Here is a 22,959-nt window from a genome sequence, read left to right on the forward strand (position 1 = left end):
AAAGTGCAGGTCATAATACTTAACCATGACGGGTGGTTTTGAGGAATGAGTTGAGGTGATACATATAAAACAAGCTGCCCTGCTGACATGTCTCTGTACAGGGTATCGTTTTAAGAAATAGTGCCATGGAACCTAGGACTTAGAATCCCATGGACAGGTTTATTTCATTATATGCACCTTTGGTCTTTTTTCTTTTCTTTTTTGCGTTTAGAATATTTTCCATTTTTATTCAGTAGATTCCAGTTAAGTAGGTTGCTATTGTACTTGCGACACTTAATGCCGGGATAGACTCCAAAGTGTGTATGACTTTTTTATGTTTTAAGTGGATTTCAAGTCATCCATCTGCAAAACCCTTTTAAGACTCCTTGGCTGAGACTATCCGATGAGAAATTATTTTGCAGCAGTGTTTTGGAGGCAGTGCACTCAACTGGGCACAGCAGAGGGTTGGGGAGCGCAGTTACATTCCTGGACCACTTCCTGGCCCCACTGCCTGCCTGCCTTTCCCTCTTCTTTTATCTTGACTCCTGAGCTGCTGGCTCCCGGCCTCCCTAGTTCCCCTTTCTGACGTTCCCCAGGGCAGCCTGGAGGGATCCCTGACCTCCTCACAGAGGATGCCCTCAGGAAGCCAGCAGTGACAGTCTGAGAGGTTATTTGTGCAGGAAGGCTCTTAAATTTTCATGCTTGAGAACCACTTTCAAAGTCTCTCTGTTGAGTTTGGCGTGTTTTCAGTGTGGCCAGCTTTTTCATCTGTGGAATGGGGATAAAATGCCCAGCCTCATGGGCCGGGCACCCCCAATACCAGAGCCGTGTGATGAGTAATAATGTCCTAAGGGGGAAAGAGTTGCTCTGGCAGGTGGGTTGGGCAGAATCCTGGCACAGAGCAACATGCTAAAGGATCTGAGATGTTGTTCTTCGGTACATACACTTCTTAGCCCAGGCTTCCTAAGAAGGCTTAGTCTTGGTACTCTGTGAATACCTGCCATCCTCAAGGTCATCAGGGACGTACTCTGGTGTTATTACAGACCTTACACCGTGTCATCTGAGTCTCGGGGTCTGGTGTCATTGAGGAGATTGGCTTCCCTGCTTCAGACCTCTGGGTGGACTTGCATGTTCTTAAATCACATTTCTTTAAGCCAATTCCCACTCCCCAAACCTGTAGCCCGTCAAGGCTGCTGGCAGCATACAGAAAACTTAGGTAAAGGAGGTGACGGCTGTGCCCACCATTTATCCGTGTGCTGTGATCATTTCTTTTTGCTTTTCTCTTGTTGTGGGTGCCTAGAATTGGTTTGGCATCATCTTATTCTGTTTCTGCTGTCTTCCCTGTTCCCAGCATTGTGTGCTTGGCATAGAATCCACACATATCCACCCCCGCCCCCCGCCCGTCTTTCTGTGCTTGTCGTGCTTATTTTTTCCTCTTCTATGTCCAAAGTGATTTTGTGTTGAATTTGGGGGTTGACATTAGTTGCTTAAAATAAAGAGTTTGTCACCCAACATCCTTGACACATAGTATGATGTTAATTTTACTTTGTTAAAAAAAATGGATTTTTGCTCTGAGATTGGTGCTCCTTCTGGGCATGGAAGGGGGTTGGCGCCTGACACACAGCAGGAGGGGGGCAAGGCAATTCCGTGGGTGTCCCTTCCTGAGTCCACCTGCAGCGCCCAGGGCCCCCTGGGCTCGCACTCCGCGCTGGAGGGTGGTGAAGAGGCATCAGCTTAGACTCCTGTCCTAATCCTCTCTTCTCCCTGTCACCCCCTTCCCCCGCCCTTTCTCCTTGCAAGGTTCTGCCACCCTTCACCACTGGCAGCAGTTGGCCCAGCCTCACCTCGGGGGCATTCTGGACCCCCGGCCTGGTGTGGTCACCAAGGGCTTCAGGACACTGGATGTTGACCTGGACGAAGTGTACTGCCTTAACGACTTTGAAGAAGACGACACAGGTGACCACATTTCCCTCCCAGGCCTAGCTACCTCCACGCCAGTTCAGCACCCAGAGACCTCAGGTGAGAGGTCCCGAGCACGTGTGACTGTCTCAGGCAGCAGAAGTTACCCAAGCCAGCCTCAGGCTTTCCCAGAGGAGATGCAGGAGCCGCCAGCGGCCGAGGAGGAGGAGGAGGAGGGGTCTGGTGAGGGCACCGCCATCAGTCCTGTAAACCTGGCACCTCTACCGGAGGCAGAGTTCCAGGCCATTCTCACTTCCGTTCCGAGCACCATCCGTAGTGGCTCTCTGTCTGTAGCTTCTGCTCGTCTGTGTGGGTGATGATGAAAGCACTCCCATCGTGGGGTTCCGTTTGTTAATAGAGTCTGATGCCTCCTTTTGTAACAAATGGGTGCGGCTCCTCACCCATCTTGGAGGTGCATGGCCCAGCAGGCTCTTGAAGGGGAGCAGGAAAGGCTGCTAAAAAGAAGTGGATTATTGCCCCGTCATTCCCCCCCAGTCCTGAGCATCAGCTCCCCATTTCTGTTCTGGGTTGCTTCCCACGTCTAATGGGCAGCTTCTCGAGTCTCCTGATGACCTCCAAACTGAGCTGAGCTGGGCAATTTTAGGGGAAATTTTGAGTGCTGGAATGTTCAGAAGGTTAATGAGAGAATGTGTTACCTGCATGATACATTAAAATTGGAAGAAGCCCAGAAAGTGTTCAGGATTTCAGACAGCACTTCAGAGATCAGCCTGTTCATTTCCTAACTGTAGTGAAGATACGTGTGTTTTTGTTCCAGCTAATACATGTGTTCAAAGTGGATTTTTTAAAAGTGCTTTAGCAATTCTCCTTAATCCAGCAAACCCTAAGAGGATGTTAGTAAGCTTTTTTAGAGAGAGAATTCTAGATGAATCTGGAAAAGAGCCCTTCCTGATCTCTGTGTTCTCCCTGCCCACTCCCCCCACTCCAATATTAAAGTTATGACCATGAGTTTGCAGAATTATACATCCTAGGGGTCACTGGGATGCAAAGCTTTGTGCTCGGGGCCCTGGGATCACAGGATCACATGGGTTACTATTTACCCAGACTTCCTGGACCTCCTCGTTGCTTGGGCTGAGGGGGAGAGACCCAGATAAAGAAGAATTAACCCAATGTCATCATTCTAATGACATTTCCAAGTCACCAGGTTTGAGAAGAGTACATTCATCTTTGTGACTGACAGTTTTCATTCATGGAAGGTACAACACTCCACATATAGTACAGAACAGATGAGAGCTGAGGTTCATGGTGGTGTCTCCCATCCCCTGGGTAAGTTCACACACCTGTGGCCAAGGGACTCTTCTTTAAATTTTTTTTCCTTTGACATAAACTTTAGGTATCATCAAGTAAAAAAGATTGTTTAACACCTAGGTTTATTTTTATTTTTTAGCCATTAAGTTACCAGATTAAGCGTGCAAAGGAATGAAAATGTTCATTATTTAGGATCTTCTCACAAAGAGGAAACCAGCTTAGGTCTTGTTACCTCCTTTTGTCGTCAGCATCGGTGCCCTTCTGGAAGGCAGACAGTGGTGCAGGAGACACTGTGTCTGCTGATTTTGTGACTGAAGCGGCAGGCATTGTGTCAAGTGTGGTGACCCCTCCCTGCAGCCTGACAGGTGAAATAGAAGTGAATGCTGTGAGGAAAAACTGTAGAGAAGGAATAAAGCTTATCAAGTCAGCTAAGATATCTCTCTGAGGACAGCGAGGGCAAAGGGACCAGGTGTGAGGAGCTAAGTCCTGACCACTTTCCTAACCACACACAAAGGCATATCTGTTGCTTCTTCCCTCCTTCCTCAAACCTGGAACAAATCTATCCCAACAACTCTTGAGAAGAGCACACAAACCTCCAGTGGGAACTATAGAGGGGTCACATTGGAAGTGTGCGGCCAAAAAGAAAGAGATTGCTGAAGGGAATTTAGAGAAGGTCTGATCATCTAGACAAGGGTTCTTCTGAGATTGTTTTCGGAGTAAGATGTGTCAAAAGTTCTGTGCAGGAGGGAAAGGCATGGCTAATGATTTGGCTGTTTTTCCTCTGGGGAATGATGGGACCATTTTGATTCTTGGAACGTAAGAAGCACACCAGTCGATGTAAATCATCCCAGGGACCCTGGGTGACATTATGCACATAATCGTGGAGTCATGTGCAGACAGATAAGCTTCCACAGGGAGCCCTGGGGCATCCTCTGTCTTGGGATTTGTACTCAGGCTGGCCTGCTCACTGCCTTGGTCTCCCCTTCCCTGTTGCCAAACAACACAATTCCAGGAGCTGCCATCTGCCTGGGAAGACTTAGTAGGGAGAACCTTTGAAGACAGAAGGTGATTAACCATTCTTTTCTAACAACTGGTATTATGGGAGGAAATTGGGAAAACTTGTATATTAGGCAGTTTTGTCTAGAGCCTGCTTTCTCACGGAGAAAACATTTTGAGTGCTGAAAAATATTTATTAATATATTTTAATGTATTATTGTATCATTATTTGATTTTTATAATCCCATGTCTTTAAAAAGGATGAATCCTTGTTATATTTGTAAATAATTTAGATGATTAAAATGGATTTTGATAAACAACTTTTAGATTATTAGTTTTACTTTATTTCAGTAACGTATTTTGTTTTAATTCATAAAGTGTATTTTTATCAGAAATAATCTCGTACTGTCAGTGTTTCGAATTTTAGGTATTTATGTGTGGCGAAGAGCCTGCATGTGGTAAAGGTTAAAGATTAGAGTTTAAAATCACACAGTTAGGTCAGCAGATGGTGGTTTGGATGGACAGTCCACTTGAATTACCTGGATGCCTTGATTCTTAAAGGGAAGACAGAGGCAGGATTAAAGCAACATAGAAGAAAGTAAAGGTCAGCTTATTTAATACTCATACACATGGAGACCATTTCCAGTGGGAGAAATTCCTAAAACAGACTCCTACACATCATGGCAGCCTACCTGGCAGTGGTTCTGCAGTACAGCTGTATTATCTATGGGGCTGAGGTCCTAAAGTAAGTGTTGAAAGTAAAAATCTCATTTGGTCAAAAGTACCCTTGGAAATCCCTGAAGGTGCAGGTCTTCGGCCCCTCAGAAGCAAAAGCCAAGAACCAGCTTCCTTTGTAGCTTTCTTATTTGTGACACAGGCACAGGCTCTGCTCAGGCGAGTTACTTGAAGGGAAGGGAACAGCTGAAAGAAGCAGACGATTAAGGAACTGAGTGTCACTCCAGCCTCCTCTGGGGCGGGGCTGGTGTGAACAAAGCCTCCATTGGGCATTCTCTCACACTGGTCAGTCCCACTGGGGAAGCAGGACCCAAAGGGGCTTGTGAGGGAACGTTGGCCATCGAGACCTGAGGAATCTGGAAGGAAAAGTCTGGTACATTCAGTTCACAGACCATTGGGTCTGGGAATGTTCCTTCTTGTCTCTGCCTAGAGAGCTGAGGGAGTTCCCACTCAGATGGCCAGACTTTTCAACCTTGGTCTGGTGTGTAGCAGTTAGAGGAGTTTGGTCATGGTGGACAGAACCAGGATCTGCTCGCACCCCTGTATTAGGAGGTGTTAAGGAAGTCCTGTGCTCTTGCATCAAAGTATATACTACACCACAGCAAAACAAGCCAGTGCAGCCTGAAATGGAAAAATGAAGAATTGCTTTATTGACTTGTCTCAAACAGCATGGAGTCAACCCTACTTAAAATTTCCAGAATAAGCCTGCTCTCTGAAAGCGCTTTCTCTAGGATCCTCATCTCTGAAAACCACAGGAGGGTGCTCTAGTGCTGGGAGGGGCACCCACGTGGACTGCTGAGCGGATATTTGCACTCAGCCATTTCTAAAGTGAAGGGCCCTTTAGGGAGCACGTGGGTGGGAACTGAGTTTCAGGCTTATTGTCCAGTTGTACCACCTAGTGATGCCCTGGAGAAGTACACCTTTGAACTGGCTCCAGGAGCACCAGATGGATGAACTTGGGGCAACTTAGCCAAGCCAGCTCCCCACACGTGTCGGTGGTTGCCACAGGACAGACAAGAAGGCAAGAGGGAATGGGATCCAGCTCTGTTGGCATCTTAAGACTCCAAAGAGATTTTTACATTTGCACTTTTGACTTTTTAATAGCATTCCAAAAAGTCACTTTATCTCCTGAAGATACCCCAGAAGCCATTTGAAAGAATTTCTGGTTCTGTCTGCCACGCCATGAGATTATTCCTCTGTTAAGTCACTCTTTAGATGAAACAGAGAGTAGACAACGTGTTGCGGTGGGTCAACTCAACTTTTCATTTTTTTAAGTTTTGCAGGAACCAAAAGTTGTACAGAAGCCAGAATAAGATCTTGTGATGTGGTTTTCAGTCTCTGTGCTAGAAACCTTCCTGGAACCGATGGGCTGAATGTCTGCATTGGGGACTCATGGATCTTTCAAACTGTAGATGGGGTTGTGTAGAAGAAATGCTTAAGAAGCAGAGAAAAAGAGTTACAGGCCCATGTTAAGCCTGGTACTAAGGGCTTTCAAATGTCATCTTGTAACACTGTGTAGTTTAAAATCACTTTTATCTTTTTTTAAAAAAAGAAAAGATAAAAAGCGGTTCTGCTCTATCTGAAACTGCCTTTGTTTCCCTACTCCTCAGAGAAAAACACCTGGTAAAGCTACATTAGTCCCAAACAGCATTTATGTTAATGATGAAGCACAGAACAAACAAAAGTTTATGGAGTTGTTCCCACATGGACTCATCACAGAACTTTTTTTCCCCAGAAAAATTCATGCAAGGACAATCTTGAATAATCAAGGATTAACTAAGTATAAAAGTTCCCTTTGATAGATTAGGATTTTGTACCAGTTTCAGAACCTGGAGGAGGAAGAACAAATAAAAATAATAAAGGATTAAGGGCTTGGGGGAGGAGAGGGGGAGAAATGCAAGTTCATTCCTAAATAAAATACTTGATGAAAGTATTTGTCAGTGTTTGTACTTCTAGCTCACAACACTGCAGTCCTCCAATCAGATTGAGAAAAAGAAGGAGGATTTAAGTAGGAAGTCAGAGCATTAAATCCCGGAAACCCCGTCCTTGGAGGCCTCATGTGAACAGCACAAGGTGAACTCACAGCACCTAAGGCAGGGCTTTGGGGTGCAATAGGGCCTGGGCCCTCTCCCTGAGCCCCTGCTCCCTGCCCTGAAGACTCTGTTAGCACCTCCTGCTTTGGGAATTTGCTCTCTCCTGTACACAGAACTGTAGGAATCAGCCCCTAACGGCTCTGTGGCGACTCACTCTCTCTGTGTTGTGTCCCAAGGCAGGGAGACGCTGCAGCGGCCCGGTGGGCAATGGTGACTCAGAGAGCTGGCGGGTCCAGGCGTCCCAGTGGTATTGCAGAGGGGCTGAACCTCTGGCTTTGGCACTTTTGATTCTTGTTGATTTACCTCAGTCTTCTCAAGCTGTCCATCGCTTCGGGGGAATGATGACCTCTGAATTTTAGCAGCCTTTTCCTCTTCCCAAAACCCATTTGCATAAGATGGGTTTTGCTTCTGCTGATGCAACAGTGTCTAAAATGTCCATCTCACACTAGCTGTTGCGATTGAAGATCCAATACGTAATGGGGTGGAGGAGGAGGTGAATGTGTGTGACCTTTTGATTTGATACTCTGGCCATACGTTTAAATGGAGTATGCTTCTAAGTTTAAATCCAGCCTCGCTTTTGTTTGATTTTTTAAAAAATGTTCTCTCTCTTATAACTGTTCTGTCCTAATTACTTCTACTTACTGCATTTTTTTCCCCTCCCTCCCAAATAACCCATCATGCCTGTTATTTGGGATGCTTTTCTCAGGTTTTCTGTTGCTTTTGTTTCTAGACTTTATTGCAATCAGAGAATCGTGATTGGTTGGTTGCCTTTTCTTCATAGCTTCTTCCGTTTTTGTTGTGCTCACAGTCATTTTTCCGTTAGCTGAGTTCCTAAACCATTACTTTTTTGATTGAGAAACAAAGATGCATAAAGGCTATTTTCACATGTGTTTCCCACAGCCCTCCTGCTTTGCCTGGAGCTCCTTGGGGCTGAGAGTTTGCTCATGTGGCTGTGGTGCTGGCTGCCATGCCAGGGGCTACCGGAGCCTTCCTTGACACACAGATGACTCGGACCACAGTCATCGGGGCAAACCAGTCTTGCACTGCTCCTGAGTCACTGCCACCATTTTTGTGCTTTGGCTTTGTCCTGCCTGCCTTCAATTTGCGTGACTCCAATATTTTTTTTATTTCATCTAGTTTCTTGTTTTTCCTTTTTCTTTTTTAAAGACACAGTCACCTGTGTGTGGATCTGTAGGTTTGGGGCACCGATCTCTTCTGGTTTGATTTCCTCTTTGTCAAATCCAAGAGAAAACTTGCCATAAAGAGCTGGAAGATTCTAGTTCCAGACTTTTGAATCTTCAGCGTGCTCATGGCCTCCAATATCCTAATCATTTTTCTCCCAGGAGGTCTCTGGGGGCTGAGAGGCTGCAGGGGTGGAGTTGGTGGGGAGGAGGGGATGACCCTAGACCTCACCATGCATGCTATTGGGAGCAACATCTTTTTTTTCTTTTTCTTTCTTTTTCCTTTTGCATTTGAGTTATGAATGAGGATGACCTCTACAATCATGATGTCTCCTGTAGACTCTATTCCTACTTCTCACCTGCGGTTTTCTGATGCATGGTCCTAAAGCTTCTGTGATTCACTTTGCTCCAGACCCTAGTCTTCAGCTGCCTTAACAACTCTTTGGAGCTTTCAAAGGAAATAAGTTGAGGACAACGTACTCATTTTCATCAGAAACCAGCCATCCTAGAAATGGCAAGAAAGCAGCTCCGGGGAACTGGTGCTGCTTATAGTGCTGTGTACCAGCCCAGTCCTGGCAGAGGGTCTGGGCCCTGGGACTCTTGCCAGCAATGCTGTTGCTGAGGCAGCTGAGGCCCCACCTCCCTCCCTGCCGACCACAGATAGGCAGTAGTGGAGCCAGCTTCCTCAAGCCCCTTTTTGTGTAAACTGAAAAGGGAGCCCATGAGCCTTGCCCTGTTTCTAGGTGCAAGTGCCTCTCCCTGCCCTGCACCTCTCCCCTCCCCTTGGCAGAGCTTGGCACCTATCTGCCAATGAAAAGAAAAGTAAAGCAACAAAAGAAGGAAGCCGGTTCAAATCTCTGAGGAGGGAACCCAAATTTAGCCCCAAGGGCCCTTTGGCCCTTCAAACTGGATCCACTACTGGCCAGAGAATGCTGATGGGAAACCCTGTCTGGATTGGGTTGGAAGCTGGAATTCGATGCTCTGCATGCCAGTGCTCAAAAGTGTGGTTGTTTTTGAGGGACCACCTTCGACCCAGAACATTCGCGTTTCACCTTCCTCGCCCAGATCCAGTTTACAAGGTAGCTCATCACTTCTTGCATCTGTCGAGGGCCATGCGGGACTCTGACTTTTCTCGTGAGTGTACTTGGATGCAAGGACTATATTTTGTTCCTCCCCTCCCCCCAATTTAGCCCACCACCCTGGGAAGTGCATGTCACAGACCAACTCCACCTTCACCTTCACCACCTGTCGCATCCTGCATCCTTCAGACGAGCTCACGCGGGTCACACCAAGGTAAGGGACCCAACCGTGGGGTGGGCAGGGTGGGGTGAGGTGGGAACACTCCCTGCGAGACTTAATGTCAAGGAAAGCTGAAGTAGAAAGAGGGTTGTTCAAAACCAACTCCAGCCAGTGGAAGCATCTCTAACCTGTTCAAGTCCCATCTCTTTTTTCGAATCAAGACCCCTATTGATTCATATCCAGCACAGAATAGAGACCTGGACCCACTTTAAGTTGCCTTCTTATTGGCCATGAAAGATTCTTAGGCCCTGCCTCAACCAGCTGAAGTTCAGGGCACTACTGCAGGCTCTAAGGCCAAGTCTGTTGGCTTTTTGCCCCCAAATTTGCCGGTAGAACATGTGCTTTCACAGAATGGAGTTACTAAACCCTGTGGTAGCCCTTATGCCTCTGGAAATGGCCCCAGGAACCATGCATGCATCACAGCCACACTGTAACAGCCGAAATGATAAAACTTGAACAGAACCACATGCTTGGTGTGGTCCATTTCCCTTGGATGCCTCCAAGAAGGGATAGAAGTTAGCACCATCTGACGAGAGGATTTGTGTGGCCTTGGGGGGTCGGGGGAAGGGTCTGTTTGACTGGATTTCAGGCTTCCCAGAGCTTCTAGTGAAAGGGGAAACGGTCTCCCGCAACATGGTGGTGTGACCGCCCTCAGCCATTTTCTCTGTGGTGCGAGGTGCCAGGGTGAGTGGAAAGTATCTCACAGGAGGGAGGCGAGTTGGGCCAGCTCGGAGGGAGCAGCCACCCCAAGGAGCACCTTCAACTATGAATAATTCTCCACAGGTCATGTGAGGAGGACGACGAAGCAGCCCCAGGCCCTGTTGAGCTGAGAGCAGATGTAGGGCAGAGAGTGAGCCCACGGGCAAGGCAGGGGGTGAGCACACCGCCAGCAGGGCCTGCCTGGCAGGGCCCTGTGAAGGAGCTGTGTGTGCACGTGTGGCCGCCACTAACCCGCAACGTGGGCGTGGATGTGTCTCTGTGGTTGTGCCTGGCTAATTCGGCCTTGACGGCAGATACCCCTAACCTGTCTAAACACCCCAGTCAAGCCAAGTGCCAACACTAATACAGGTCTAACCAAGGTTCTTACCGGAAGGGGATCTCTAAATTTTAGCTTGTCTCCATCTCCCTTCCTGCCTCTGGAGAACCTGGCTTCCCCATCCCCCAGCTTTATGTTGAAGAGATTGTGTTGAAAAGCAATGGACAGAGCTTCCCCTTGGGAGAGGCTGGTGCCCTGGCACTCTTCTGATGGCGGCTGTAGGACTCAACACTGCACCCCTGCCTTCTTCTCTAAGTCCTTATGGCCTCATCAGGGATGAAAAAGCCTGAGAAGTAAGTAGCAGGAGAAGGCTTTTTGCCTGAGTTTGAAAGAATGGCAGCCTGAAACAAAAATGGAAAATCTCTCTAGAAGTGGTTCTGTGACCAAGTACAGATTTTTTCCACCCTCGATTGCTTGTAGATCAGTTCTGTAGAAATCCACCTGTGCCTTTTGAAGACCCACCTTTTAAGCTTCAGGATCTGCTGTGGTTTCTAATCCCATGTTCCTCTTGAGTGCTCCCCACCCACCAGCATCCCCACTCCCAAGCTTGTGTGAGACAGGCCTATTCTGGTTTCCTCACCGTGTATAGACCAACCAGTGGTGAGGTCACTTGAGTGTGGAGCCAAATGATGCTGCAGCTTGTACTTGGCTTTTGACCTCCACAGGAGGGGTCCCTGCTCCACTCATTCTGGGGATCTGCCCTAGAGCCTGTCCCCTTCCTCCCCTTTGTCCAAGGTATGTGGCCCATCCCTTGCCAGGCTAGTGAGAGAGGGTTCTATCCCCCAGTTCCTGGGGACCACCCAGCTGCCTGTTCCCAGGGGCACACGAAGCCCCTGCTTTTTAGGTAGGTGCCAAGGCAGGAGAACCGTCAGGAGGGATGTTTCTGTGCCCCTCAGTTGCTCATCCAGCAACAGCTTAGGGCCTCCGTGCCTGGGGTCGGGGGGTGCCTGAGTCCATCCCTGTAGCAGTTGTGAGAAGAGGGACTCTTCTGGTTTCCAGGCAGACAGCAATGCTTTTCCCACTGCTGCCCTTTTGTTACACTTTCTGCCCTGACTCTCCTTACTGCTGAATCCCAGCTTCTAGAATCTAGTGGGCCCTCAGTCATGTAAGTGGACAGAGGAATCTCTCCACTTTCCTTTAGTAACCAGGTTTCACCACCCAGTGGGCCTTTTTCTAGGTGGCTCTTTAGATGCAGATCTGATGATACATGACATGGCTCCATCTGTCCCCCTATCTCCACTCATCAAGCTGGACTTAGCACCCACGGGAAGAGTACTGAAGGGCAGCAGGGTGCAGAGGAAACAGCACTGTAGTGGGAGTCAGGAGCCTGGGATCTGCTGCTGACTTGATGTGCACCTTCAAGCCTCAGTCTCCCCATTACCTGGGGGCCCTCTCCACCTGGTTCAGCCACACCCAGAATCAACTCATAGCCCAGAGCCCTGGTTAACATCTTACCTCAAGGAAATGGGTACTGGGAAGGAGTGCAGGAATTTGAGGAAATTGTTAGAGATAGAGCGCCTCTCTGCTGCAGGGCTTCCTGTCTTATCTTTGGGGTCACTCAGACTTGGGTTCGAATCTAGGATCTTCCACTGAGTAGCTGAGTGTGATGTTGAGTAAGTCACCTAATCTGAGCCTAATTTCCTCACTTGCAAAGCCAACAGTTGTACTCACCCTCCAGGGCTGAGAGAAGGGAATCACTTGCAGCTTCCTATTGATGTAAACCAGCCCCCCCCAATTCAGAGACTCCACGGCCTGTACAGATGAGAGGGAGGATCAGACATGAAAAGAGGCATCCAGGGAGCCTGGGTTGGAGGAGTCCCCTCAGTATGTCCCAGGCCTGCCCTGCACCCCTGCAGGAGGCTGCCCCGGACCCTTTCCTTGGTATTCCTGGGCATTTTCTGATCAATGACCTGTTGTGTTTTCTTATCAGCCTTAACTCGGCCCCGACTCCGGCTTGTGGCAGCACCAGCCACTTGAAATCCACACCAGTGGCCACTCCATGCACTCCCCGGAGACTGAGCCTGGCCGAATCCTTCACTAACGTCCGTGAGTCCACGACTACCATGAGCACGTCCCTGGGGCTGGTGTGGCTGCTGAAGGAGCGGGGCATTTCCGCGGCTGTGTATGACCCCCAGAGCTGGGACAGGGCCGGTCGGGGCACCCTCCTGCACTCCTATACCCCCAGGATGGCAGTGATCCCCTCCACACCACCCAACTCGCCTATGCAGACGCCCACATCTTCTCCACCTTCCTTCGAGTTCAAGTGCACAAGCCCTCCCTACGACAACTTCCTGGCTTCCAAGCCAGCCAGCTCCATCCTGAGGGAGGTGAGGGAGAAGAAGGCAGTCCGGAGCAGTGAAAGCCAGACTGACGTGTCTGTCTCCAACCTCAACCTCGTGGACAAAGTCAGGAGGTTTGGCGTGGCCAAAGTGGTGACCTCAGGGCGAGCCCACGTCCCCACCTTGACTGAGGACCAGGGACCTCTCCTCTGTGGGCCCCCAGGCCCTGCGCAGGCCCTTGTCCCCAGAGGCCTGGTACCCGAAGGCCTGCCCCTCGGATGCCCCACTGTCACCAGTGCCATCGGTGGGCTCCAGCTCAACAGTGGCATCCGACGGAACCGCAGCTTCCCCACCATGGTGGGGTCCAGCATGCAGATGAAAGCCCCTGTGACACTCACCTCGGGCATCTTGATGGGTGCTAAGCTCCCCAAACAAACTAGCTTACGGTGAGGCTGGGAAGAGGCCCTTCCCCTAGAGGAGACCAGGCTGGCTCCCGCCTCCCTCTCCTCCCCCTGCCCTGCGCACACTCCCTCTGCCCTCCTCTCTCCATCCCCTCCTGAGCTAGACAAATCAACCTCGTGCCTAATGGGGGCAGAGTGGAGACTCTGTAAAATGTGTACATAGGACTTGGAGACCTGTATCTGCCCTGCCCTTCCTTCAGATCCTGCAGGAAGCGCCCCAGCAGTGACATCACTCTCTTGAGGACCTAGCCTATGCTGGCGGCCAAGGGCAGGAGCAGCCGGGTGTCTTTCCTTCTTTCCTTTGAGAAGCACTGAAACCCCCAAGTGTGTTCTTATCCCATGGATAGGAAACCAGTGAATTTGTGGCTGCCTGCCAGAGCCACACATCCTGAGCTGTCAGGTGGCACAGTGGTTCTGCCGCGCCAGCGTCACTGGGCACCTCGCCTCTCCCGCCCTGTAAGAGCGTAAGGGGCCTCCGTCCGCAGCCATGTGCAGTCGCCATAGCTTTCACGATGGAAGAGTTAGTTGTTCTTTCCTTCTGGGGCCCCAGCTTCTTTAAGACCTTCACTGCTCGGCCCCAACGGACGGTCGCTTCTTTTTTTTGACCTGTGACTTTTTCTTCTCATGCCTTCAATGCGAAGTCATCCTTCCATGTTTTGTAATCCACTGTCAGGCCAGATGTCTGACCTGAAAGAGAATGTATTTACACTCCTGTTGCACCATTTGGCAGCCCCTGTCTGTTCTGTGTGATTTACTTTTTCCATTTTTTTTTTTTTTAATATATGCAGGGAAGTAATGGTACTAGATGGGAAGTCGCAGTAAAATGTTCTCTCTATGGTTCTGTGACACCAAAATACAAGTTTCGGACACACCAAGCAGCTAGTGAGATAGCAGCTTATTTCTGGGACCCCAGTGTCACAACAATTGATTAAGACCAGACCCAACGTGACTTTAACAATAGGACCTTAAGGAAAAGGGGTCGGGAGAAAGGTGGTGAATGAAACTTGTCAACAGTGAAAGAGTAGAAACACGGCCAAAGGTAACACCAAACCAGTTCACAGAGAAACAAGCCTTTGGTGGTCCGCTGGTTCTGGTCTTTGCTCTAGACCTGACACCCTTGAGCATATTCTCACATCTGTGGTCTTCTGCTGCAGCCATTCGATATCCACACGTTTTGCCCTCTTGTTTCACAAAAGAGTGGTCCCAGAAAAGCCCTTCGTGTCCTTGTGCCACTTTTTATCCTTAGGAAAAGGTAGAGGTGTTGTGAGAAGAACCATGAACAAACAGGGAGCCTGGTCCCATCCCTGTCATCCACCAAGTTTCAAACTTTTATTTATTATTTGTGTGTGCTATATTTTAAACATTCTCTGTCCTATCCAGCTTGGTCACAGTGTGTCTGTGGCTTTCCAGTCCAAGCAGATCATTTATTTATTCTGAGCTGGGGACTGTACATCATGGTGCTCTGTGGCCATTTGTTCCAGATGTTTATGGAAGGATAATATCATATGCAAGTAAAATCATCATTTTGCATCCCCCATTCCCTTTTTGTTCCACCCCCTTGGCAAAAGATGTATCCTTCAATTGAGTGAGTGTGAACTTTTGTCCACAGAAGATACTTTGAGAAAGTTCCCAGGAGCAAGCTTCAGTCCCATGATTTCAGACTATTTATTCTCTGAACACGATGGTGTTGGTTAATTATGTTTTCAACTCTCCTCTCTGTGGTATGTGTGCACTCACTGCACGGAACTTATATCTTTTTATTTGAATGTATTTTAAAGCAGTAGGTAGAATAACAAAGGAATATGAAAACCATAGATGGAATGGACCATTTTATGTATTCAGAGAGAGGAGCCACCCATCACCACAAAGGAAATACCCGTGTAAAATTCAGCAATTCAGAGGTTGCAGTATTTAGTATAGTTAATAAATGACCAACATTGTGCAACCACTACCAAAAAGTGTGTTGTAATGCATCCAAAATCAACAATAAAATTTTATTTGCTGATGAATACCAATAAAATAAGATCAAATGATGGAAACCACACTGCTACTGATTTGTATTTTGTTCTTTTCATTGAGGAGTTGATCTCTGAAAGACATGAGGGATTCAGCTCTTGGGGGAACTTAAAAGAAAGACATATACTTCTGTTGTATCCCACCTTTCTTTTAATGTAATACTTTCCCTTAGATAAACTTCTAGTCAGAGCTGGAAGCACTCTCTCACTTTTCAGGGCTGTATACTATATCGTGTACATGCCCACTGTGAATACATGTACATCCCCATGAACCTTTAAGTTAATTCTAAACTTTCACTATCACAACACTGAAATGAAAAAATATTGCGTATATGTAATTTTCCACATACATGAACTTACCTATAGAATAAATTCCCAAATAGATGTTGTCAAGTTGTCTTCCATAGGACTTGGTTGAGATTTAAAAACCAAGGACAGTGGAGGATCACTAGATGGAGAAGAAAATGACAAAACTTACTGCCACTTTAATGTGTGGAAGCAGTGAAGTAACCCAAGCAAACATGGTGTTGGTGGTTTCAGTGGCATGGATTTCAATCAAGTGCTACCATTTAATAGTGCTGTGACCTTGGGTAAGCCACTTCTCTTTGGGTCCTCCATTTTTTTAACCTGTAAATGGGAAATCCCTTAGGTTACTGAGCTGAGGAAATACATTTTGAACATCTATGATGGACCAGGCACTGTTCAAGGTAGTGCAGACACAGTGATAAGTGGTTGATTTCTCTCATGGAGCATACATACAGTCTTTTAACAGGGAAGAGATGACCAAACATGGCATAATAAGGGCTGTACAGAGAATTGAAATAGGCTGATCTGAGGGACTAGGTGGCTGCTTTGGGCAGTCAGGTAAGGCCTGTCCAAGGAGGTGGTATTTGAATCGACCATGTGAGCTCTGGCACAGGAGCATTAGTGCAGAGAGAGCGGCTACTACAAAGGCTCCAAAGGTAGGAACGCACTTGGTGTGTTTGAGGATCAGAGAGCAGGTCTGTGTGTCTGTGTGCCAGTAAATAAGGGGCGAGTGGTTATGGTAGAGAAACCAGTGTTCATCAAGTTGTCCATGTGATGCCAATGTTTCCCAGCCACTTTGCAGTGGTCAGGGCACAGGATTATTTCTGGCCAGTGGGCTGTGAGCAGAGAAAAGGCCATTCATGATTTTTCCTCTCTTGCTCTAAATTCAAGCATTGAAATGGTAGTGTCCCAAGTTGGTGGAGCTATCATCATCCTGGGTCTCCAAGGACCCATGAGACCTGCCCTCCAACATTTGACATATGCTCTGAAGGAGAAACCAACTTTCGTTAAGCCAGTGAGGTTTTAGGGTGCTTCATCAGAATCCCTGGAGCTAGGGCCCAGGTATTTTTCACTAAGCCCTCCAGGTGATCCTGGGGTTCACTAAGCTCTGAGAACCACTGTGCCAGATCAGGCAGAGTTTGATTGGGTGTCCTGCCATGGGAGGGTCCTCTGTCTCAAAGGTTCAGGGAAGCCAGGCAGCTGTAGCTACAGCCACCATGCTTGAAGGGGAGAGAGAGCGAATGAGTTAATCTACTGACTGGTACAGGAAGCCTCTGAGACAAGGTGACCCTGTATCTGGGTTTCCAGGATGAGTAGGATTTGCCAAGTGGGGAAGGCATTCCAAACAGAGGGTAAAGGTATGGAGGAGAGATGGGAAAAGGAACCTAGAATGCATACTTCTAAGTAGAAAGGTGAATAGAAGGACAATAGAGTTAGAGAAACCACTATTTTGCAAAACTAACTTATTTAGACAACAGTGGATGTTAAAACCATTGGGTAAGACAGGATAAGTAAAGTGGACATATGCCTCCCACAAGCTAGAATGAAAGCTGGTCACAGAACTTAGATGCTTTCTGAGGAGAAATTGGTGGAGGTAGAAAGTTATGAATTACCTGAACTGACTGGGAGGTCATAATAGGGATTAAGTTAAAAAAAAATTTTTTTTTAATTAAATTTTTGTACATTTGGGCTCCTGGCTGGAAAACACTATATCCTGGGACGATTTATTTTATTTGGCCTGTAGAGGGCACTTGGAGACAGCAGAAGACCCGAAGGAACCTGTCCTGATGGTCCAATCCTAAAATCAGATGGGTATGCGTTTCCCTGAAAAGTATCAATAATTCAAGGCAGGCAACTGTCCTAGTAGAAATATTGATGAAAGTAATGAAGCCAGGCGAACTGAAGGGAGGCATTCATAAACCAGGGGATGGCATACACACAGGTTTAGGGTATTAGTAAAAAAAATTGAGCACAGGATGGGGAAGAAACCACCCCAAATAGCCTCTTGCCACTCCCAGGAGACACAGGAAAGCAATTTTACAAAACAGTTTACAAAAAACTATTCTATATTAGGGTATTTCCATCTTTTGAAATGAACCCACCCCCTTTTAATACATCTTTCTTTTAAATAATTTTTTATTCTTTGTTATTGAATCCAGGGTTGGGGTAAGTACTTGTTCAGTGGTACTGAGGATCTCACTACATGAAATCCCAAGGTTCAGGCTGGTCAAACTCTAAAGTTCCAAAAAACTGAAAACCAGAGAGGGAAAGCATGGCCTTCAGCTTAAACCAGCAACATGGAGACTCGGCAATGCCTTGAGCAGACATGAAAGATCCCAGGAAAGAAAGCAAGATGGATACCTGAGAAAGCCGAGTCTGAGAGGACACAGTGCTCTACCTTAAGGAGCCTGAATTTGAGATGAGACACAGCCCCACCTTAGGGAGACCCACTCTGAGGGAAAAGGCAGCCCTGACTTCAGGAGGTCAAGTCTGACAGGAGGATAGACCTTCATCAGGGGCTTCCCCGGTGGCACAGTGGTAAAGAATCCACCTGCTAATGAGGGAGACACAGGATTAATCTCTGGGTCGGGAAGATCCTGTGGAGTAGATCATGGTAACCCACACCAGTATTCTTGCCTGGAAAATTCCATGGCTGGCTACAGTCCATGGTGTCACAAAGAATCGGACATAACAGCAACTGAACCCACACATAGGAACCCCAAACTGGGGAAACAGAGCCCTGCCCTTGAGGAACCTCAGTGAGGGGGAGTACAGTACTCCTTCGAGGAGACCGAAAATGAAGGGAGACACAACCCTGACTCGAAGAGCCTAAGTTTGAGGGGAGACACAGATCTGCCTCAAGGAGACCACTTTGAGGAAACCCAGCCTTGCCCTTGAGGACCCACAGAGAGGGGGAGATACAGAGCCCCTTCAGGGAACCCAAATCTGAGGGGAGACAGCCCTGCAGCAAGGGGTGTGAAGCAGGGGAAAAATAGTCTTGCCTTCAGGAAGTCCCATTCTAAGAATGGAGCCCCATTCTATGATGTGGTCGTTCCTCAGGGAGCCCCACTACGAGGAAATACAACCCTGCCCTTGAGAATCTACAGTGAGTGGGAGACACAGCAGTCCCTGAGGGACCCAGAATCTGAGGGGAAACACAGTCCTGCTCTCTAAGAACCACAGTCCGAGGGGGAGATACAGTCTTGCTCAGGGAGCTCCATACTAAGGGGAAATGTAATCCTGATTTCAGGGAGCCTAAATTTGCAGGCAGACACAGTCCTGCCTGCAGGGAGCCCTGCTAAAAGAAAACACAGCCCTGCTCTCAAAGAACCATAGTCTGAGGAGAGTCTGGCTCAGGGAGCCCCACTCTGAGGGAAAACACAACACCAACTTCAGGGAGACCCAGTCTGTGCAGAGATACAGCCCTGCCCCTGAGGATCACAGTCAGGGGAAGATATAGATCTCCATCAGGGAACTGAAATCTGAGAGGAGATACAACCCTCTCTTCAAGCAACCCCGGACTGAGGGGAGACACAGCCTTGCCTTCAAGGAGCCCCACTGAGAGGAGGGGATATAGCCAGCCCTTCCACAGCCAGAATCTGAGTGAAACAGCCCTACCCTCAGCGAGTCCACATCTGAGGGGAGACAACTCTGTCCTTGAGAAGCCACAGTGAGGGGAAACCTAGCAATCCTTCAGGAAACTGGAAGGGAACTCATGCCCTACCTCAGGGAACCCCACTGTTGTGAAATACAGTCCTGCTTTCAAAGGGCCATAGTCTGAGGGGGGAGATACAGCCCTTATTCAGGGAGCCCCACCCGGAAAAAGCAGTCTTGACCTCAAAGAAACCCAGTCTGAGAGGGAGACACAGAGCCTAATACTGAGATTAGAAACAGTTCTGCCTCAGGGAGCCCACTCTGAGGAAACACAGCCCTGCCCTTAAGGATCCATAGTGAGGGGGAGACACAGCCCTCCCTCAGTGAATAGGAATCTGAGGTGAGACATAACCCCGTCTTCAAGGAGCTGCAGTTAGAGTGTAGACACAGCTCTGCCTTCAGGGACCCCTCGTCTGAGGGGAGACACAGCCCTGCCTGAGTGAACTTGAATCTAAGGGGAGATACAGCTTTACCTTCAGGGACCCCAATTCTGAAGGGAGATACAGCCCTTTCTCAGGGAGCCCCAAGCTGAGAGGAGAGACAACTTTACCTCAGGGAGCTTCACTGTGAGGAAAACTCAGCCCTGCTCTCCAACAGCCACAGCCTGAGTGAGATACAGCTCTGCCTCAGGGAGCCCCAGTCCAAAGGAAAATACAGCCCTGACTTCAGGGAGCACAAGCCTCAAGAGAGATGGAGACCCTGCCCTTGAGAATCCACAAAGAAGGGGAGACACAGAGCTCCTTTAGAGAACCTGAGTCTGAGAAGGGAGACATTTCTGTCTTCAGGGAGCCCCAGTCTGAAGGGAGACACCTTCCTACCCAGGGATCCTCACTACGGGGAAACACAGCCCTGCTCTTGAAGAACCACAGCCTGAGAGGAAGATTCGGCTCTCCCTCAGGGTGCCCCACACTAAGCAGAAACAACACTGATTTCAAGGAGCTCCAATCTGTGGAGAGATACAGCTCTGCCCTTAAGGATCCCAGTGAGGGGGAGATACTGAGCTCCATCAGGGAACGCAAATATGAGGCGAGACACAACCTTGTCTTCAAGGAGCCCCAGAATGAGGGGAGACACAGCCTTGCTTTCAGGGAGCCCCATTAAGAGGGGGGGATATAGCCCTTCCACAGTTGGAATCTAAGTGAAACAGCCCTACCCTCATGGAGTCCTCATCTGAGGGGAGAGAACTCTATCCTTGAGAAGCCACAGTGAGGGGAGATATAGTGATCCTTCAGGAAACTGGAAGGGGAGACACTGAAGGGGATACATGCCCTACCTCAGGGAGTCCCATTGACTAGCAGAAAAGATAGTCCTGCTCTCAAAGAGACCCAGTCTGGGAGAGAGACACAGACATGCCACACAGAGCCCAATACTGAGGTCAGAAACAGCCCTGCCCCAGGGAGCCCACTCTGAGCCCTGAGCTTGAGGAGCCACAGTGAGGGGGAGGCATAGCATTCCCTCAGGGACCTGGAATCTGAGGGGAAATACCTTCAGGGACCTTCAGGGACCCTGATGAATCTAAGGGAAACACAGCCTTGACTTCAGGGAGCCCCAGTCTGAGGGGAGAAACAGACCTGCCTGAGGGAACTCAAATCTGAGGGGAGATACATCTTGTCTTCAGGGAGTCCCATTCTGAAGGGAGTTAAAGCCCTTCTTCAGAGAGCCCAAATCTGAGAGAAGCACAGCTCTTCCTTCAGGGAGTTCCAAGTGCTGAGAGGAGAGGCTGCTTTACTTCAGGGAGCTTCACTGTGAGGAAATCTCCACCCTGCTCTCCAAGAGACACAGTCTGAGTGAGATACAGCCCTGCTTCAGGGAGTTCACTCGGAGAAAACTCAGCCCTGCCCTTGAGAAGCTACAATGAGGGAAGATATAATGATCCTTCAAGAAACTGGAAGGGGAGACACTGCCATACCTTAAGGAGCCCAACTGTTGTGAAAGATAGTCCTGCTTTCAAAGAGACCCAAATCTGGGAGGGAAGACACAGACCTGCCACACAGCCCGATACTGAGATCAGAAACAGCCCTGCCTCAGGGAGCCCACTCTGACCAAACACAGCCCTGAGCTTGAGGAGTGAGAGGAGTGAGTGCGCCTTCAGGGAAACCGAATCTGAGGCGAGACACAGAGCTGCCTTCAGGGACACGCAGTCTGAGGGGAGACACAGCCCTGCATAAGGGAACTCGAATCTGAGGGGAGATACAGTCTTGCCTTCAGAAATCCCCATTCTAAAGGGAGATAAAACCCTTCCTCGAAGAGCCCTAATCTGAGGGAAACACAGCTCTTCCTTCAGGGAGCCCCAAGCTGAGAGGAGAGATCGCTTTACCTCACAGAGCTTCACTGTGAGGTAAATTCAGCCCTGCTTTCCAAGAGTCACAGTCTAGTGGAATATATAGCTCTGCCTCAGGGAGGGCAAATCTGAGGGTTAAAACACCCTTGCCTTCAGGGCGCCCCATTCTGAGTGGAGATACAACTCTTCCTCAGAGAGCCCAAAATTGAGGGAAACACACACCTACCCTCAGGGAACCCCACGCTGAGGAAACACAGCCCTGCTCTCAAAGAGCCACAGTCTTAGGGGGAGATACAGCCCTGCTTCCAAAATCCTAAGTCTGAGGGGAGCAGCTCTTCTTCAGGAAGCCCCAGTCTGGGGGAAGATGCAATAGTGCCTTGGGGAGCTTCAGTCTGAGGAAACACAGCTCTGCCCTTGAGGAGACACAGGGAGGGGGAGATACAGTGTTCCCCCACAGGGGTCACTTGCTGCTTTCATTCTTTCACTGCCTTCACAGGGGTTCAACCGTTAGTACCGGAACTAAGATCACACCAGTCGCGAGGCACTTGGCCAAGAGAAAATACCACCAAGACTTCTTTCAGCCCAGTGTGATCACAGAAAGAGCCCTGCCTCAGGAAACCACTCTGTCACACAGCACTTGGACTTCCCTGGTGGTTCAGCGGTTAAGAATCCACCTGCCAATGCAGGGGACACGGGAAGATCTCACGTGCCAGTGTGCCACAGATACTGAGCGCCCCGGCCCGGGTCCCTCCCGCTAGAACCGCAGCTCAGCGATGAGAAGCCAGGTGCTCCTCAAGGGAGAGTAGCAGGCCGGCTCTCTGCAGCTAGAGAAAGCCTGAGCCCAGCAATGAAGACCTAACACAGCCAAAATAGTAATAATAAATAAATTAGTTAATTAAAACAAGAACACAGGACAGTCTTAGAGAGAGACATAACCCTGTTTCATTCAGGGTGCCTCACTATGAGGAAAAACAGCCCCGCTCTTGAAGAGGCATTCTGAGGAGATACACCCCTGCCTCAGAAACTCCAAGTCTGAGGGGAGCAGCTGTTTGTCAGGAAGCCCCGGTCTGAGGGAAGATACAGCCCTGCCTTAGAAAGCTTCAGTCTGAGGAAACACAGCTCTGCCCTTGAGGAGACACAGAAAGGGGGGAGATACAGCATTCCCTCAGGGTCGCTCGCTGCTTTCACTCCTTCACTGCCCTCACAGGGGTTCAATGGGTAGTGCGGGAACTAAGATCTCGCAAGATGCAAGGGGCACGGCCAAAAGGAAAAAAAAAACCTGCCAAGACTGCTGGGACCCCAGTGTGATAACATAAACAGCCCTGCCTCTCTGGAAACCACTCACAGTCACACAGCTCTTGGACTTCCTGGTAGTCCAATGGTTTAAAATCCACCTGCCAATTCAGGAGACACAGGAAG

At 48.8% G+C, this 22,959-nt stretch overlaps 1 protein-coding gene across 6 annotated transcripts in view; it reads left to right on the plus strand.

Annotated features, from left to right (window-relative positions):
* Positions 1 to 15,326, plus strand: part of TRAK1 (trafficking kinesin protein 1) — a 99,303-nt gene extending 83,977 nt beyond the window's left edge. For 2 of the 6 annotated variants that reach the window (XM_055558355.1, XM_055558358.1), the window contains exons 14-16: positions 1,780 to 1,998; positions 9,400 to 9,502; positions 12,475 to 15,326. In XM_055558355.1, coding sequence (XP_055414330.1) covers positions 1,780 to 1,998; positions 9,400 to 9,502; positions 12,475 to 13,273 — 1,121 coding nt within the window. In that variant the 3' untranslated portion in view covers positions 13,274 to 15,326. Of the gene's footprint in view, positions 1 to 1,779; positions 2,122 to 9,399; positions 9,503 to 10,291; positions 10,383 to 12,474 lie in introns of all 6 variants that reach the window. The other 4 variants (XM_055558356.1, XM_055558359.1, XM_055558357.1 and 1 more) reach the window with 3 other exon arrangements.
* The last annotated feature ends 7,633 nt before the right edge of the window (positions 15,327 to 22,959 follow it).

Source organism: Bubalus kerabau, chromosome 20, assembly GCF_029407905.1.
Source record: "Bubalus kerabau isolate K-KA32 ecotype Philippines breed swamp buffalo chromosome 20, PCC_UOA_SB_1v2, whole genome shotgun sequence".
NCBI lineage: Eukaryota > Metazoa > Chordata > Mammalia > Artiodactyla > Bovidae > Bubalus > Bubalus kerabau.